The sequence below is a fragment of the Archocentrus centrarchus genome, chromosome 4 (assembly GCF_007364275.1).
Source record: "Archocentrus centrarchus isolate MPI-CPG fArcCen1 chromosome 4, fArcCen1, whole genome shotgun sequence".
Lineage (NCBI taxonomy): Eukaryota > Metazoa > Chordata > Actinopteri > Cichliformes > Cichlidae > Archocentrus > Archocentrus centrarchus.
This window is the reverse complement of record NC_044349.1, coordinates 12,837,480-12,856,480: the sequence shown is the minus strand read 5'-3', so window position 1 is coordinate 12,856,480 and position 19,001 is coordinate 12,837,480. Positions and strand designations below refer to the sequence as shown.

Here is a 19,001-nt window from a genome sequence, read left to right as displayed (position 1 = left end):
TGGCTCACTGAAAGCAAATAATAAAGACAAAATGTTGGCTCAAGACTTTTGCACAGTGTATACATGCACATGCATAGTTTTGTCAATAACCACACAAAAAGTCAATTCAAGCAGTTACAAATTTTTATTTGTCAAAAGTTAACACCATTAAATATTACTGTTTTTGTATTTATTTGCTTTTTAACCACATCTCTAAAAATCTTTTTTTTTTATATATTTTCAAAGATTACTGGTTAAGTAAAGAGTAAAATAGATAGCAGGTAATACAATGTCTAAATAACTGAATAATGACAATAAAACTGTGGTTGTGGACAGCAACATCTCCATGTTGCTCCAGTGACTGAAACCCAGTTTTCACCAGTTTCCTTTGAACCAGTTCACCATTTGGAGATGAACTTATATTTTGCCAGTCTCCTGTACACATACTGTTAGTTATGTATTTGCTCATGTTAGTTAATCCAGAGAAAACTAATTCTTTTCTGTGGTCTTGAGAAGTTTCTATATGCACAGCATACTGGCCCTGCAGTTGAAATCAATTTAATGGTTTAATCACGATAAAGTAATTAAGAAGCTGGTAATAAAGTCTAACTATGCACTGCTGGAAAGAGGTTAGAAAAGTGGATTTTTCTTACATACTTGATAACACTAAGCCTCACAAAACTCTCCAAAAATTCTCACCCCATCACCCATGGCCCACTGACTCCTGCTGTACAGAGTGATATAAAAACAAACATTACAGCAAATATTATTGGGTATGGCAAGCAACACAGGGAATGCATCATGTAGAAAAGGAGCACTGTGAAACACGGATGTGTACACAGACGTTCTCACAATATACGGAAAAAAACATGGAAAGAAATTACATAGTTATTCGCATCGTTATGAGAGTAGTGCCGGAGTATAGAAAGAGTGTGTAGACAAAATAGCACAAACCAGTAAATCAAACTTCCACCTTTAATATGTACTGTATCGCTTTTTCAAACCCCAGCGTGCATCTCTCTCTCTCTCTCTGTTAAGAACATTGTTTTCTAGTTACTATTTACAGTTCAAACTTTTTGCATCTCTGTCAGTAAAGAGAATTTCATTCAGTTCATTTCAAGTGTACCACTGCTGCATTCAGTGGCTCAGGCATCCCTTGATTGTTCACAGGTTTCCACATGAGGGGGAAAACTAGAGCCTTAGCGCTGTCAGCCCACTGGGATTTGTGGTTTTTACGATCCATTTCTTAATACTTACAGTGTGTCTATCTACATGTGCCTCACCATAATATCTCACTGGTGGGCACAGCGATCACAATATTCCCCCAGTGTCACTGATGATATGAAAGCTGCTGAAAGGAGAAGGCTGAGATGAAGAGCTGCAGTAGTTTGCTAGACAGCTTGCATAAGGAAATCTCCAGTCGTCCAGCCTCCTCAACATTTTCTGGCCGCCTCAAGAGATCCACGAGACTACTCGGGGGATGGAGACTATTCCTTTGAATGCATTTCAGCTTTTTGATCATCATAAAATTGCTTCATACTTGCTATTTACTTTTTTTATATCACTGAATGGCAGTCACTGCTACTGACGTGTAGCATGAAAAAAAAAAATCCCACAACTTATTCATAATAGCCCTCAGTCAGCAAAGATACAGAGAAAGTGGACAGTGAACAAGCGTGTAAGTGTATAACCACACCCTTCATGTAATAGCGTTAAGAGATATTTTTTTTACTGTGAAAAACAGAATTATTACTTTCTAAGTGAGCATGAAAACATAAAATTTAAGAGTATAAAGTAAGGAACTCGGACTAAAAGGGGACGCTTTAGGTCACTTTATTCTTCTCAGTTAAATCCCTCAAAACCCTGAATCCCAAATAAATGTGATAAAGTAACCTCCACAAATAGCGAGCCTTTACGCAGGTGAATAGGTGTCTGAATTTGCTTTGTGGCCGTGTTAGTGGTGGTGCTGGTGTGTGCAAGTGAACAGAGGAGAATCTGTGTGTGTAAAGGTGAAGAGGGGATTTTTTTTTGTGTGTCTGTGCGTGTGCGTGTGTGGGGTGGTAGTGGTGGTGGTGTGTGTGTCACACCTCAGTGCTGATGGCTCGTGTGTTGGTGTAGAATTCAGGAGGCCGTCCTCGCTGGGTCTCCCTCAGCAAGGAGCCTCGGACAGCAGGCAGTGGCATCGACAGCGCCTGGTTGTCATAGTGTGTGGGCATGTAGGTGATGCGCTCGCCACCGTTACGCATTTCATCTGTAGTGCGGATGTAAAAGGGTGAGTCGTAGGGTGAGCAGCTGGGACAGTAGCTGCGTCGCCCCCTGGTGGTTTTAGTGGGGTTGTAGGATTTGGGCGGCACTGGTGGCGACAGGGACAATGGGGTGATGATCGGTCCGTCCAGGCCTGAGACACTGCAGGCATTGCAGGCAAAGTGTTGCTGAGAGATAGAGCCACTGTCAGACCCATTCTTCTTGCAGCAGTAGTACTGCAGAGAAAAAAAATGTTGGTATGGTTAAAGGTATATAAAAAAAAGAGAGTTTTCAATGAGTTTCTACAGCATTTCTCAAAACAAATCAATTCCACTGAGAACTGGATGATAGTCAGTGTTTTAAATGTGTATACCATGAGCTACAGATTCTACAGTATTTACAACATAATATTCACAGATACTTGGGGGTAACACACATTTACTGGTCCTAGTATTTCATCATTGTTTTCACATATTTGATGCATGCAATATACAGTATAAACATACCTGGAGTCTACAATAACACAGCACGGCTATGATACACAGTAGTATCACTGTGGCCAGTATTCCTCCGGTTATGACAACAGTTCCAGCTGTCATCCGACCAGCTCTCCATCAAACTCTGACACAGGCACAGGAAATTAGTTTAAAAAGAGCTTTATTACTGCTGATATGAAGTTAGCAGTTGAGCACATCACATGTGCAGTAGGTGCATATAGTTAAGAGCCATAATTTGTTGGACAAATGTTTGTAGTTTTGCCTCTGTGCATCAACACAGTGGCCCAAACCAAAATCTGCTACATTTATTTTAAAAAATGAATCCACTGACTGGCTCAGCAACGCCACATGGCCTGAAAAACCAGCTCAAGATCTACAATCAGGTCTACAATCAAGATGGCTGCCAGTACAACCAGATTACTGGTGTTTATTGGTGATGTGATTGCCGATAGAAGTAGCAGGATGAATTATGACATGTACAGGGTGTGTTCAAGTGTATTCTCTGCTCAGATTCAGCCCCAATACTGCAAAATACAATACAAAACGGACTGCAGAAAGACCCACAAACACGCCACAACTGAAAGTGGCTGCAGTAAAGATCTGGCAGAGCAACTCAAGGGAGGAAACAATATATGGTGATGTCAATGGGTTCTAGACTTCAGGCAGTGATTGACAACGAAGGACTTTCATTGAGGTCTTAAAAACCATCCTTATATTTAAAGGACTGTTAGTTTGTCCAATTAACTCTGGGCCTCTGAAAATGGGGGACTATGTATAGAAATGTTTGTAATTCACAAGCAGTTAATGTAATACTTCTTTTAAAGGAGTATTACCCCATTCAGCTTTAAATCACCTTGATTTATCTGCACTTTGACCACATACTGATTGTTTGATTTACAATCCAGTGCGATACAGATGCAAAACTGCAAAAATTGTCATTGTCCATTATATCGTGATGAGCATGACCTAAGCAGGAACCAGCAGAGAGCTGTATGTACATACACATTTGCAAAATGTGCCAACACATTTCCAATTTGTAGAAAAGAATGAGAAATTCTTTTTCTTTTTTTATGATGGGCACAAGTGACTAGATGGGGTTAAAATTCATTTCTGATCTAACAAATAAAATAACAACTCTGAAATTAAATGAGGGTATGCAGTACTACAAATTTTGCAGGTAAACTCAATAAAGTCACAACTCATAGACATACAGAAATGAAGTGCTAAAATTTGTGCATTTATCAACAAAGTGCACTGCTTTGAAGCTAAAATGTTTATTTTACGTTGTGCTAGTATTAAATAATGAGCAACTTCAACTACTTAACTTTGTGTAACTGCAGAATCTGAATGCCAAATGTATTCATACAGAAATTACAGCATTCCAGTTCAGTAACACAGACTAAGAAATTTTTTAATTAGCAACATAAAAATTTAATTATTTGCATTGTGCCACACATCATATACATACACCGTTCAGGCATAACATTATGACCACCTGCCTAATATTTCCATCATCCCCCCTTTTCTTGCCAAAACAGCAACAGACTGTGATGCACTGTGTATTCTGAAACCTTTCTATCAGAACCAGCATTAACTTTTTCTGCAATTTGAGCTACAGTAGCTCGTCTGTTGGATTGGACCACATGGGCAGGCATTCACTCTCCACTTGCATCAGTGAGCCTTGGCTGCCCAGGACCCTGTCGATGGTTCACCGCTGTTCCTTCCTTGGACCACTTTTGATAGAAACTGACCACTGCAGACTGGGAACAGCCCACAAGAGCTGCAGTTTTGGAGATGCTCTGACTCAGTCGTTTGGCCCAGTTTGGCCCTTGTCAAACTCACTCAAATCCTCACACTTGCCCATTTTTCCTGCTTGTAACACATCAACTTTGAGGACAAAATGCTCACTGTAATATATCTCACCCACTAACAGGTGCCGTGATGAAGAGATAGTCAGTGTTATTCTCTTCACCTGACAGGGATCACAGTGTTATGCCTGTGTTATCAGTTTTTATTATAACTGTGTTATAATTACGTGTATACCTGGTTATGATTATTGGTATTAACATACTCACGTTCAGCAAAGTTGCTTAACACCTGAAAGGAGACAAATAATAATTAGATAGATAGATAGATAGATAGATAGATAGATAGATAGATAGATAGATAGATAGATAGATAGATAGATAGATAGATAGATAGATAGATAGATAGATAGATAGATAGATAGATCTTACATCAGAAGAGTGTTTGAAGGTTTTATGGTTAAAATCAGTTCAAATCTCAGGGGTCACACTGTTTGACAGGTCTGCTCTCTGAGGAGAGATGGAAGGAGGCACAGAAACAGGAAAGATGGAGAGGAGACAGAAATGTTAATTGTGGCAACCTTAACTGTTTTCTTCCACAAGGTGGCAGCAAGACTACAGAAAGCTCTCTCTCACAATGGGTTATGCCTTGTTAAATTTAGCCAGCCCTAAGGAATGACTACAATTACTATAAATGAAAAGGAAGAAGGGAGAAAGGAAAGAAGGGAAAAAAGGAAGGTTAGAAAGTCCTGAAAAACACAAAAATATCTGCAAAACCAACAACAAAAACTGGAACTGTGATTCAATGAATCACGATTTAAGGTTTTACTCCTGCATATAACACAAACAACTGCTTTTACTACCACAACACAGATAAAAAAAATATATATATTGGCGAGTTCAATAAACTCTGTATATGATTGTATTATAACTGCGTCCACCTTTAGATTACCCTTTGGCAATCAATAGTCCAATTCTTCTCAAAAGAAATGTTTAGCTTCACTCCAAATAATCAGGGGAGCAAAAAGGGAGAACAGAATTACAAATCATAGCGTTAAAATGAAAACACTGACATTTGTACACATAAAAGTCTCTAAATCGTCACACACACACATCCTGAGCAAAGTCTCTCTCTCTCTCCCTCTCCTAGCCATGCTGAAATACACACAAACACACACATACAGCATTATGGGATAGCAGCAGTAAAAGTGATTTAGTAGCGAGGGCTCTGATTGGTTAGGGGTTTGGGTCTGCAGCCTGAGGCTTGTCCAGGTGAAGTAAAATCCATTCCTGCTGATAAAAACATGTCCAGCTTGTGACTGGGGTGGAGGTGGGATAAGTTGGTGAAGGGAGAGAAAGGATATAATGCTTGAATGAATTAAAAAAGAGGGAGTAAAGAAGTAATAAGTGGAGTAGCACTAAGAGTACTCCTAGTACACTCATGCAGAAAGGTGTGTGTGCGACATGTCACACAGATGTAATTTCTCAGCCTGTCACTTATGATTTCTGCTGTTTGACATATGAATGGACTTATTTGTTTGCTTGTGTTGCTTTTTTCCTGTAAATGTAATGTGACAGATGATTTTTCTCAGTACACTGAAACAGAAGTGCAGAAAAACAGTTCACTCACTGGAGACTGATACCATGCCACCGTCACATTCTTATATTTTTGTGGGGGTTTTCTTACAGCTGATAAAATACAAATATTTAGAGCCCCACATTAAAATGCTCAACTCTGTATAAGAAATAAACTGTAATAAGGCATGCATAAGGCTGGGGCCACTTTTAGTAATAGTTTTAGCGCATTGTGAGGTTAGACACTGATGTCGGGCAAGAAGGCCCGGCTTGCAGTCTCCACTCGAATTCATCCCAAAGATGTTCTATCAGGTTGAGGTCAGGACTTTGTGCAGGCCAGTCAAGTTTTTCCACACCACCTCGCCTGTCCATGTCTTTATGGGCCTTGCTTTGCGCATTGGTGTGCATGTTGGAACAGGAAGGGGCAAATTCCAAACTGTGGCCATGGAAGAGATTGGAACACCTGAATTCAATTATTTGGATGGGTGAGTGAATACTTTTGGCAATATAGTGTACCTAAATCCATGCCATGCACCCGTACAATTTTTGGATGCAGCCTGCTAATCAAGTTAGCTCATGTTAACCATCTAATTTAAACATGGACGAAGGGTCTGGGTTGGAAAAGTGAAGCCAGTGCAGATACCTGCATTCTATCTGAAGGCCACCTGTGGTTGCAAAAAACTTCCAGTCCTACAAAAGTTAACAGGAAAATGGTTTTCTGACTTAACCTTTGTAAGCACTCTCCTGTTGAGTTTATAGCCTCAGTCACTCATTTCAGGTCATATTGACAAAAAATAAATAAATAAAATAATAATTAAAATGTGTAAATCTTGGTCCCACTATGTTTCTGTTTCAAAATGGAGGATTATCCGTGATATAATCATCGGCTTATCAGTCTCCAGTCGTTAGCCAATAAGCAAGCGGTTCCACTGTCAGGTCAGCCCGTCATCATGACTCAACACGTGTTTTTTTAACCCAAGGTGGTGATGGTGAAAATGCTAATCACATGGCTTCAAAACATGACTTAAGAAATCAGTTGTTGATGTCACAGTTTTTTATACTGTTTATGGTGTTAACTAGCTAACTGAATAAAAATAATTTTATTGATCCCAGAGAGAAATTCATATGTCTGACACAACTCATCTGCTATTTCTACGAGAATGAAAAAAACCTGATTAAACACTAAAGTCAGCACATCTGGAACCTGACATAGCGACCCCACAGAATCAGAACATTACAGTGGCTATGTCAATCTTTTGTTTACAGTCCATGTTAATTGTATGTAGTAAGCCTACATTTTTGGGTTTTTAACTTTTCCAGCTCACAGTGATGCATTCGTCCACAGTTCACAAGAATCGATACTCCTCCAACAGCACTGAATCAAACTTCATCTAATGGGTTTTCATCTAAATTGTGCTCAAAGTCAAAGCAAGGGTCACATTTGTTTTTTTTATAAAAAAAAAAATAATAATAATAAAAAAAACTGAGAATTGTGATGGATCAGGAGCCAGATGAGTTACTACATCAGTGATGTTCTGGTTTTCCAAAAGTACTCAGTTTAATCCATCCATCCTCTTCTGCTTGTCCTGTTCAGGGTCATAAGGGGGGGGTGGGGGGTGCTGGAGCCTGTACAGGTCGCCAGCCTGTCATAGGGCCAACACAGAGAGACAGACAACCATTCATAACTATGGGCAATTTAGAATGACCAATCAACCTCACCCCAGTAACTGCATGTCTTTGGACTGTGGGAGGAAACCCACACAGACACAGGGAGAACATGCAAACTCCACACAGAGAGGTCCGGGCCAAGGTGGAATCAAATCAAGACCCAGACTAGATGTCATTCTAGCTGTGAGGCAGTAGTGCTAACCACCACGCCACTGTGCTTCCTACTCAATTTAATATCACTGTGAATTACTGACGCACTAGCTAGAAAGCTACCGTAAACATTAGCTGACTTAAAACCTCTGTACCCTCTTGGTTAATTTTTTTAACATTAATTTTTATTTATTTTTTTAAAACAAGAATAAATTAAAAAAAACATCCATGTTTTATGTCACCCACAGGTGGCCGACCCAGAGTAGCCCCTGGTAGCTGCCTACACAGGGGCTACCACACTGACTACGAACCTGCAGATATTTTGTTTGTTTTAGATGATAGATTTAACTCATTGTCTCACTGTGCACACAAGGCACACAATGAAATGATCGTTCCAGATCACTCATCTAGAGACGAGCATCTGCGGTCATGCAGCCAGAGACAGGCTGCTACCGTTAGGCAATGTGGTTTAAGTGTCTTGCCCAAGGACACAACCAAGCGCAGGGACAGGAGCTCAAACCAGCAACCTTCTGGCTGCAAGGCGAGCGCCTACCCACTGAACCACTGCCACAAGATTAACAGCCATGTGTAATTAACCTGATGATATTTATTTGGCCCATTTAATCTGGGCTATGTCTAATAAAGAGCAACAAAAAAAATTTACAACTTTTCAATGATGGCGACTGTATAAACTGCCTTAGATGCTGGTGCCGTGTGCGGTGGTATTGTTGCCCTGTTGTGTCTGACTGGCAGCACAGCAAATTAAGATTCTGAATAAATGCAGTCTTGTGTGTATTTTGAGTTTGTTCTGGTAAAGCATTTCAAAATTTTGAATTTACATTTAGAAATACATAATTAGGTAATTAAAGAATATTTAAATAGAAATTATTAGTATGATCCCACTTTGAGACAGCATTTACAGAAGAATCAGCTCCAGCTTTTTGTTTTAGACATAAAAGACATGCTTTCATTTTAGATTATATGAAAGTGACTACATTATATAATGGACAGAGTGTCTAACTGCTAAATTAGGCAAGTTGAAAACACACAAACACACACACACACACACACACACACACACACTAAAGCAAAACACAATAGCTCCTGAAGTGTGTTGCCCATCTGTATATAATAATATGCACCAGTGTTAAAAATGTTAAATCAATTTCTTCATTAAAGCACAAAGAGTTGGAAATGCTGTCAGGAGGAGAAGAAAAGGAGCCGGCACTGCATCAAAAGGCTGCGATCTGAACCGCTACACTGGATCCAAGCTCATAAACCATGTTTCTGTCAGAAAGTACACTAGCCCTCAATTATGTGTGGAGACTTATACTGGATGGCAGCTGACAGATTCCTCTTAACATCATTCATCATAACTCTCTTCACCATGAGCAATCTTAGGCTCGCTACACCAAACTATTTTTCATAATTAATGCCAGTACTGTGACTTGTACTGCTTGGAGGAAATAGAAATGCAGTCACCGCTGTCGCCACATCATCCTTTACTCAGACACACAGACACAAAATAATACATAGGCTTGTTTTTATCTCGTGTTTACATGTTGCTCTGCAAGCACAAACTTGGTTAGATCCATTTGAGGTTCATTTATTTGACAAACTATCTGCATCGGCATGCACTCCACACCCACTTATACACACAGATGCTGTGCACACTAGATACACACACACACACATGTGGAGTACAAGCAGAAAGAAAGTTGGATCAGTTACTATTGGGTCCAGATTAGAGTGGCTCTCAAAACCCCACAATGCCTGAAGAGCCCTGTGTGCTGATAATATTCTTACACAGGCACACACACGCACGCACACACACACACACACACACACACACACACACACACACACACACACACACACACACACACACACACACACACACACACAAACTGCACACATCCAGTATTCAAACAGGCAAATGTACTTAAGCATTAGCAAATACATCAGCACATCCTCATAAAACATCCATTAGAACTGACAGCAGAGTTTTCATAGCACTTAGCAGCAGTCAGTGTACAAAGAGTACCAGCATTTCATTTATGAACACCACTGAGCCCCGGGACTCATAACAACTATCCAATACAACCAGAGATGAAACTGCAGTTTAATCCCACTACATTTAAGTTAGAGTAACTCAGATCATTTGCAGTAATGTGCATACATACTTTAATAAACATAGCAGCTGAGGTCTTCAATGATTCACAGATTTAAGCACAATGTTTAGTTTGCTTCTACACGTTACTGGAGCTCCTGTGACTGTTCATGCACTTCACTTCCCAGAAATTAAAAATATATGTTGCACAGTATCAGCTGTAAAAATATACGTCTTTATTTTTAAATGATGATATGAAAATAAAGTGTTTCTATCAGTTATATGAATGGGTGATAAAATCCATTCAGGACAGCACCGTGTTACAAACTGGAGATGCATTACATACTGAGCTCAGCACATTCAACAATAGTTTAGACAAATCAGACAGGAAATGCATTTTTTCACAATCACAGTTAAATTTCACGCTCTGGCCTGTACAGTCAGGTCCATAAATATTTGGACTATGACAGTTTTGTAATTTGTAAAAAGTGTAATTATCCAGAACCTTACTGACTTGACCATACACACTCTTAAGTTGGAGATTTTCTTAATCAAGGAAAGAATTCTGTGATCATATGCTTCAGCTGTCTTCAAGGCCTTTTGTTGTTGCTGAGCTGGTCAGTGCTTTCATTCTTTGAGCTACCAAATGCAAGTTCACCATTTTTAAACAGTTAATGCAAAACTTTTGTTGAACCCCTTGAATTAAAGCTGAAAGTCTGCACTTCAATCACATATTGACAAATACTTATGGACCTGACTGTATAAGTCATCTTGCATACTGGTGCACAGTATGAGTATCAATAAGAGAGGTTTATGTTAGACCTATCAGCTTCTTAAATAACAAGCTATTTAACTTCAAATTGTGAAAAAAACACCATCCTGTTGCAACAGATACAGTTTAGCATTGTCTTATTAAAATATGCAACGGCTTCCCTGAAAAAGATGCCATCTGAATGGAGCATATTTTGCTCTAAAATCTGTTTATGATGGTGCCTTTCCAGATGTACAAACTGCAATTCCATAGACACTAATGCACCACTATAACATGGCACTGATAACAAGCCAGATAGTCCCTCCTCTCTTTAGTCCAGAGGACATGGTATCCATGTTTTGCTAAAAGAGTTTCAAATTTCAATTTGTCTGACCACAGAACAGTTTTCCACTTTGCCTCAGTCCATTTTAAATGTGCTTTGGCTCAAAGAAGACAATGGCATTTCTGCCAACATTTCCATATGTTCACCTATTCCTCTTCTTTGCATGACAGAGCCATAACCTACATCTGCGGATGCCGCAGTGGACTATATTTACCAACATTGATTTCTGGAAGTTTTCCTGACCCCATGCAATGATTTCTATGACAGAATCATGCCTGTTTTTAATTCAGTGCTGCCTGAGGGCTTGAAGATCACGGGCACCCGATACTGATTTTCAGCCTTGTCCTTTGCACACAGAGATTCTCTGAATCTTTTGATAATGCTATGTACTGTAGATGATGATCAATTTTACATTGAGGACCATTATTCTGAAAATGTTCCACAATTTGTAGATATGGATGTTTGTTGTTGTTGTTTTTGTTGTTTGTTTGTTTGTTTTCCTTTTGCAGATTGTTGAAACTCTGCCTCTTTTTATACCCAATGAAGTTATGGACCTATTTATGAGATTTGAAAATCACTACATTCTATTTGTATTTGGATTGTACACAGCATCCCAACTTTTTCAAAACTTACAGACTGCATTAAGCTACATTGCACATCATTATTTTCATGACACTATGATTTACACCATATGCTAATCTTTGTTACACCCCATGTTAGATTACATACTTTACAATAATGACACAGTGCAGAGGACTGTGGTGCTCTTTAGTGATGCTTAAAAGGTTTTATACCTGTAATCATAGGTATTTAATATTTGTTGGCTTTATCAGCCTGTTTTATTGGCTTGTTGGCACTCCACTGTGCTCACTTCCCTTATTGCGTTCCTTTGTCCCTGTTCAGCAAGGCATCTCATTTGTAGGACAAAGATCCTTCACAATGTAAAACTACAGGTTTCCCAGATACTGGTTTTGAAAAAAATCACAGTAATGCACACTTCTCAGAGGCCAGCTCTGTCTTTGATGGAGTGCTCACTTTGTAATCTTGGCCATCAGTCTTTGGAAGCATATGAAGGACCTTGACTGCCCCGGAGGATTTTTGCAAGATTGATTTTTTTGGATCTTAAATTGCTCAGACCACCAGTAACTCGCTGTCACTCTTTGCTCCTCCAAAGACACTACAAACCCCACCTGTACTTAAATGACATAGCTTTGATCCCCCCAAAATGTGTCCTGCAATGTTAACTATTGCTCATGATTAAATGTTTGCAAAGATAAATATGTCTTCTAAGGATCCTGAAAAATTAGTAACGGCAGTTGAAAGATAATTAAATTACCCCTTAATACATAAAACCCATCGAATCCTAAAAAACATGCAGACGATGCATAGATTCAACTAACATCAGTATTTGTACCCTTTCCTACATACACCATACTAGCCTGGCCCACAGTATTTTAAATTCGTAACTTCCCATATGAAGTACTAGTTTTGGAAAACCACCATTTTGTCAGCCACATTCTATAGCTTTATGGTTGCAGTTGTAAGTGGAGAGAAAACAAGTCACCCATCCAAACAGGATTCATGGTCACAGTTGAAATGTAATTTGTCTAATCCTGTTATCTGGCATTCCAAAAGCTTTCCTCTATCAGCTTCCTCTCTCTATTATCTGTGTTGTGGCCCGGCGTGGGCATCTGTGTGTGTTTGTTTGCATGCGTGGGTGTGAAGTAAACACAACTGTGTGGGTTGGTTTATAAAATGTGGAATGTCTTTTTTTCTTGAAGATTATTCCTCGTGAAAGCAGAATAATGGGGAAAATGTCAAAAAGAACTTAATCTGTTAAAGCTGTGGTGAAAAACTTGAAACAGTGACAGTTCCAAATGAAATCAGAAGATGAGGTTTCGATTACTGGAATTTTGTTTATGTTGTAGGTTAAAAAGAGCAGCCTGTACACAGTTTACTTCTGCTTACTGTTTGCAGTGCAGCACTAAATTTAAAGTCTTGAAAAATGTACAATGTCTGTGAAAAATTTTTTAGGTTTGTCTCTTTGGCACTGACATTGTGTGTTGTTTTGGGAGCACACGATAAACACTTGGGCACTATCCATGGTGCTGAAGTTACTGGCAGCAAAACCTAGTGGATTCAGAGTCCTCCTTCAGCAAGCAGGTTTAGTGAAAACTCAGACTTTGTTAATTGTGAGATTAGGGGAAATCATCTGGTTTTCTGCTCCAGAAAGAAGGTTGCAGCTGAATAATTATATAAAATTATATAAAAAAAAATTCAAATGTAAAATTTGGAAGGTTTCCAGCTTTATGTATTAAGGAAAATTCAATCTGGGTAAATGATGTCTTTTGTGTGTGTTGTGTGTGTGTGTGTGTGTGTGTGTGTGTGTGTGTGTGTGTGTGTGTGTGTGTGTGTGTGTGTGTGTGTGTGTGTGTGTGTGTGTGTGTGTTTATAAATGTCATGGTCCACACTAAAAGGTATTTATATTCCTATTCCTTGGTCCACTGGATTGAAATATTTGCTCAGCTCTTTATTTGCTGAACTCTGAGCTCCATTACTCAAAGATTGTTAAACCTGCAGAACAGGACCCACATGACAGATTAGATGTTTTTTTTTTGTTTGTTCACTTTTAAAGCAAGACCTTAGGTAAGTGTATTAATATGGTTAGTCATAACACACAAAAGCAGGTGGCATGGTGGTGCACTGGGTAGCACATGGCTAGCAAGAAGGTTCTGGGTTCGAACCCCTGGTGAGCTGGGGCCTTGTTGTATGGATTTTGCTTGTGTGGGTTCTCTTCCTCCCATAGTGTGAATGTGAGAGTGTGTAGTGTTCTATCTCTCTGTATTATCCCTGTCATGGACTGATGATCTATCCAGGGTCTGTCCTTGATACTCACCCTATGACAGCTGAGATAGATCCAAAAGTACAACGTAAACAAAAACCCACTAATCGAAACCTCATCTTCTGATTTCATTTGGAGCTGTCACTGTTTCAACTTTTTCAGCGCAGCTTTAACAAATTAAGTTCTTTTTGACATTTTCCCCATTATTCTGCTTTCACGAGAAATAATCTTCAAGAAAAAAAGACATTCCAAGGATCTAGTATGACTGTCTGTATAAAACTGGGTAGAGGAAGGAAATGAAAGGAAAACATTGTGGTAAAACCTTCTTATTATCACCGGATAACAAGATTCAGGAATCCATTCAATACATTTTGAGATATACACCAATCAGGTATAACGTTATGACTACGTGCATAATAATTGTGTTGGTCCCCTTTTTGCTGCCAAAACAGCAACAAACTGCAAGATACTGTTGTGTTCTTTAGCATTTTGAGCTACAGTAGCTCAATGTATGTCATATTTGTATTATTTATTATTTGGGGGGGGGGGGGGGGGGGGGGGCACCAAGCAATATATCCATATACTGTGATGAAGGGGGGTCATTAAACATGAAGGGTTTGTATTTTTTGTTCTTCAAACAGCTATTTCAAGTTTTGAGTGTTTTTGGCTTTTTGTTTGTTTGTTGGGCAAAAAACACCAAAACCAAAAAATATCTATGTGTTAAAATTTAAAACCAAAAAACTTGTGCATCACAGTGCTAATGAAGGCAAACAAATAAATAATGTGAGTTGCATTCATGGCACTTTGAATTCAGTGAGAAAAAAAAAAAAAAATATATATATATATATATATATCTAGATATAGATAGATATAGAGATATATATATATATATATAGTATATATATATATATAGATAGATAGATATATCTATCTATCTATCTATCTATCTATCTATCGATCTATCTATCTATCTATCTATCTATCGTATAGATATATATATCTATCTATCTAGATATATATATATATATATATATAGATATATATATCTATCTATCTATATATATATATCTATCTATCTATCTATCTATCTATCTATATATATATATATCTATCTATATATATCTATCTATATATATATATATATATATATATATATAGATATATATATATATATATATATCTATCTATATATATATATATATATATATATATATATATATATATATAGAGAGAGAGAGAGAGAGAGAGAGAGAGAGAGAGAATTGCCCACTTTTTAAACTTAATCCCACTAATACTAAATTCATTATCTCAGAATAACAAAATATTTTAGTTATTCACAGCTACATGTTTTAGCTACAATGTTCTTCCAATTGATAATGACTTCACTTACAGTATAGGTGACCTTGAAAACCTTCATACAGTCAGGGACCTACAGGAGTTCAACCAACCGTTACTCCATTTTCTCTCTTAAGCTGTCGCAGCAGTTACAGACCAATAGGCAGAGATTGATGACACTGGACATTTTAGTTCAATTACTTGATTTTGCTCGAGGTCAAAGAATGCAGTGAATGTGAAGAACCACTCTCCAGAATGATCCCGTTGGCCCTATAAACCCACATGATCAATAAAGACAATAAAATGACTTCGTTCCTGTGAAGATGGAGAGAGATAGGACAATAGAGAGTTGGAACATGGTTTGAGTTTTTTCTCCCTCCAATCTGGACCACGTTCTGATGCCCTATACACTTCTGGCAGATTTATAACTAGTGTACATTATGCTGTTATGCAGCCCTCCGGGCTACTGTACTCAAGCCTGCCAGCTCCTGATTCAGCCTTTCTGCACACTCAGTGTGACTCAAGAAGTGGTGAATACCTTTACTCACATTGCAAGTGAAAGATTTATTACTCACAGACTATCTATAATTTCTATACACATATCAAATTCAATTTCCTCCCTTTTCATAAGAGAATATCAGGCCAGTGTGCAGGGTATGGCGGTAGCAGCTGACTTCTGACCTCTACTACACTTTTACTGCTATTATAATATTAAAATACTAATATTACTGTGGTCTCTGGAGCTTGAAAAAGGCGACTGGACTTCTTTTTTTTGTTTCTTGAAGACGTTTCACCTCTCATCCGAAAGGCTTCTTCAGTTCTAAATATGACCCACGCCCCCTTCACACCTGGGCACATGTGTTCACGCACATGATCAATAGAGGGTCATAACCACCTCCAGGGGACTACGCCCACAGGGGTTTAAATACCTGGGTCTCTCCACCATTTGGTTGAGAACTGAAGAAGCCTTTCGGATGAGAGGTGAAACGTCTTCAAGAAACAAAAAGAAGTCCAGTCGCCTTTTTCAAGCTCCAGAGACTACTATGACCTGGATAACTGAGAATCTACACAGACATAATATTACTGTGACTAATAAGTCACGCCATATGCCACACAGAGCACAAAGAAAATAATGGTGAAATATTTTCTCAAAATCTATCAGCCCAAATCAAATCAGTGGCAAAGCTGCCAGTGTCTGTGAGGGCTTTCTACTGAGTCAATTAAAAACCCACAATGGGCACAAAGCCTGCAACAGAGAGCTCATTAACTACTGCAGAAGATTTCACTCAAACACGCTTCATTTAATAAACAGTGATGATCCCGTCTTATGAGAGGCTGTCCAAAACAACTGGCAGATACTTTGACTAACAACAAAAGTTTATAACATCCCGCTTTTAACTATGCAAAAGCTGTCAGAGTGCCCTTTGGCAAGACATTGGAAATTTCAACTCCTGCAGTAGCAGGTTATGTTTACACCCAGATTTAAATGTGTGGATAAGTATAAGCATAGAGCAGGAAAGTGTTCGAAATATCCATGCAGTTTAACTCACTTCCTCAGGATAAACATCCCCATGTTTAGACACAACAGCCCGCAGCACATCCCAGCCAAATTTGGAAGGTAACACTGCACTATTTGTTGCCCATATGATATTTGCTTAGTTCAAGAAGGGAATCATGTGACAAACTCATAATATTACTTTTACTCTAAATTGAGATGACACAGCTCTGAACATCTTGAAATTCTTCCTGGGTAGGATTAAACCAGAGAGCATCATTGGTGGCCTGAACTTGGAAAGAGAAAGTAAACAATAACCTAGTAAAAAGAAAGACGAAGAAGCCATGGCAGCAACTTAAAGAAAGCAGGAAGCTTCATGACAGCAATAAGCATTACTTAAAAAAATCACCAACACTGAGAAAAATATGACAAACTGAGGCCAGAGCTCAAACTCAGTAATTTATCAGCAGTGTCACAGGGTCCGCTGTGTTAAAATTATAGACCAAACTCAATAGCAGTATCATGATTCCAGCTACAGGTGAGCTGATAGAGATGCACAGATTTTAATTTTCTTGACCAATTCCAATTTTTGTAAGTGTGACCTGCCTTTTCTTATGTTTCATAAAACAGGACATCACCTTTTCTTTTTTTTAACTTGTCCCCGTGATTTTGCTTTGACGCTTTCCCTGCTCAGACCGAGGCTGCTGGCTTGTGGCTGACTCTGAGCTCTGGATGGTTTTAGCTTTAGCCACGATCTAAAGAAACTCAAGAACAGAAACAAAGTCGCTGACATCCATCAGTTTGGAAAGGGTTACAAAGCCATTTCTAAGTGTTGGAACTCTAGTGAACCACAGTCCGAGGCATTTATTCACAAATGGAGAAAACAGTGGTTAACCTTCTCAGGAGTGACCGGCCTAATAAAATTATTCCAAGAGCACATCAACTACTCATCAAGGAGGTCACAACAAAACCCTGTTCAGGCTCAAAAATCCTCCAATATGGCTGCAAAGAAGAGTGGGCCAAAATTCCTCCACAGTGATGTGAAAGAGTCATTGCCAGTTATTGCAAATGCTTGATTGCAGTTCTTGCTGCCAAGGGTGGCACAACCAGTTATTAGGTCTAGTGGGCAATTACTTTTTCACACAGAGCCAGGTAGGTTTGGATAACTTTTTTCCCTTAATAATTGAAATCATTTAAAAACTGCTTTATTCATTTTTATTTCGAGTTATCTTTGTCTAATATTAAAATTAGTTTGATGATCTGAAACATGTAAGTGTGACAAATATGTAAAAAACCAAACAAACTAAAAAATCAAGCAAATACTTTTTCACAGCAGTGTAGCTGAGAGTGTGTACAAAACTATTTGCTTGAGGTACTGACAGGTTGTGGGTCAACTGAAAAATAAATAAACAGCGAGTTAAACTTCAATCACCACCACATCTTGTTAAGATTCTTAACAAGCTGAACCGCTAACCTGCTGCATCTAACCACGGGGGAACTCCTCCAACCACAGAGCAACGGACTAACTCATACTTCAAAGCAGAGGGTTTGTATTGATTTTTTTTTTTAATGTCCCATTCTGACAGACTCGCAGGGAAGAACTTGAGCCCACAAAGGACCTGACATTAACATGCAAGCTGCTTTGCACCCCCCCCCCCCCCCCAAAAAAAAACTTTATGAGGTTTACAGGGATTTCATTATAGCTGCTCAGCTCCTCCACTGCTGTCCTGCGATATGCCAGCTTCTCTTCACATTTGGCAGCAGCGCAGTATCCCTCAATGCACATCCAGTATAGGGCAGTGAGCAGCCAGGGAAGCTGTAATTACTGTACCTCTATTCTGCTGGTCAGCACAGCAGCCTCATAAAAGGAAATGAAATGTTCCAGCTTTAATCTTAGAGGGAGTAATGTACCGCGAATATTACATTAGCATACAGTTGCAAGAAAAAGTTGCAACAGATGCTCAAACAGATTGAGATGTGGAGAATTTGGAGGCCAAGCCAACACTCCAAACAGTGTCATGTTCCTCAAACCATTCCTGAACAGTGTTTCGTAGTGTGCCAGGATGTATTATTCTGTTAAACAAGCCCACTGCATTCAGGCAATACCATTGCCAAAAAGAGGTGCTTGTGGTCTGCAACAATATTTAGATAGGTACTATGTGTCAGAGCACTCTCAGCAGAACATTGCCCAGAGCATCACAAAGTCT

At 38.9% G+C, this 19,001-nt stretch overlaps 1 protein-coding gene across 2 annotated transcripts in view; it reads right to left on the bottom strand.

Annotated features, from left to right (window-relative positions):
• Positions 1 to 1,412: 1,412 nt before the first annotated feature.
• LOC115779449 (protein FAM163A-like) overlaps positions 1,413 to 19,001 on the bottom strand; it is a 28,108-nt gene continuing 10,519 nt past the window's right edge. The window contains exons 2-5 of one of the 2 annotated variants that reach the window (XM_030728125.1): positions 4,958 to 5,035; positions 4,764 to 4,817; positions 2,730 to 2,844; positions 1,413 to 2,459 (exon numbers count right to left, since the gene is read on the bottom strand). In XM_030728125.1, the coding sequence (XP_030583985.1) occupies positions 2,061 to 2,459; positions 2,730 to 2,822 (492 nt within the window). In that variant the 5' untranslated portion in view covers positions 2,823 to 2,844; positions 4,764 to 4,817; positions 4,958 to 5,035 and the 3' untranslated portion in view covers positions 1,413 to 2,060. The remainder of the gene's footprint in view (positions 2,460 to 2,729; positions 2,845 to 4,763; positions 4,818 to 4,957; positions 5,036 to 19,001) is intronic. The other variant, XM_030728124.1, reaches the window with a different exon arrangement.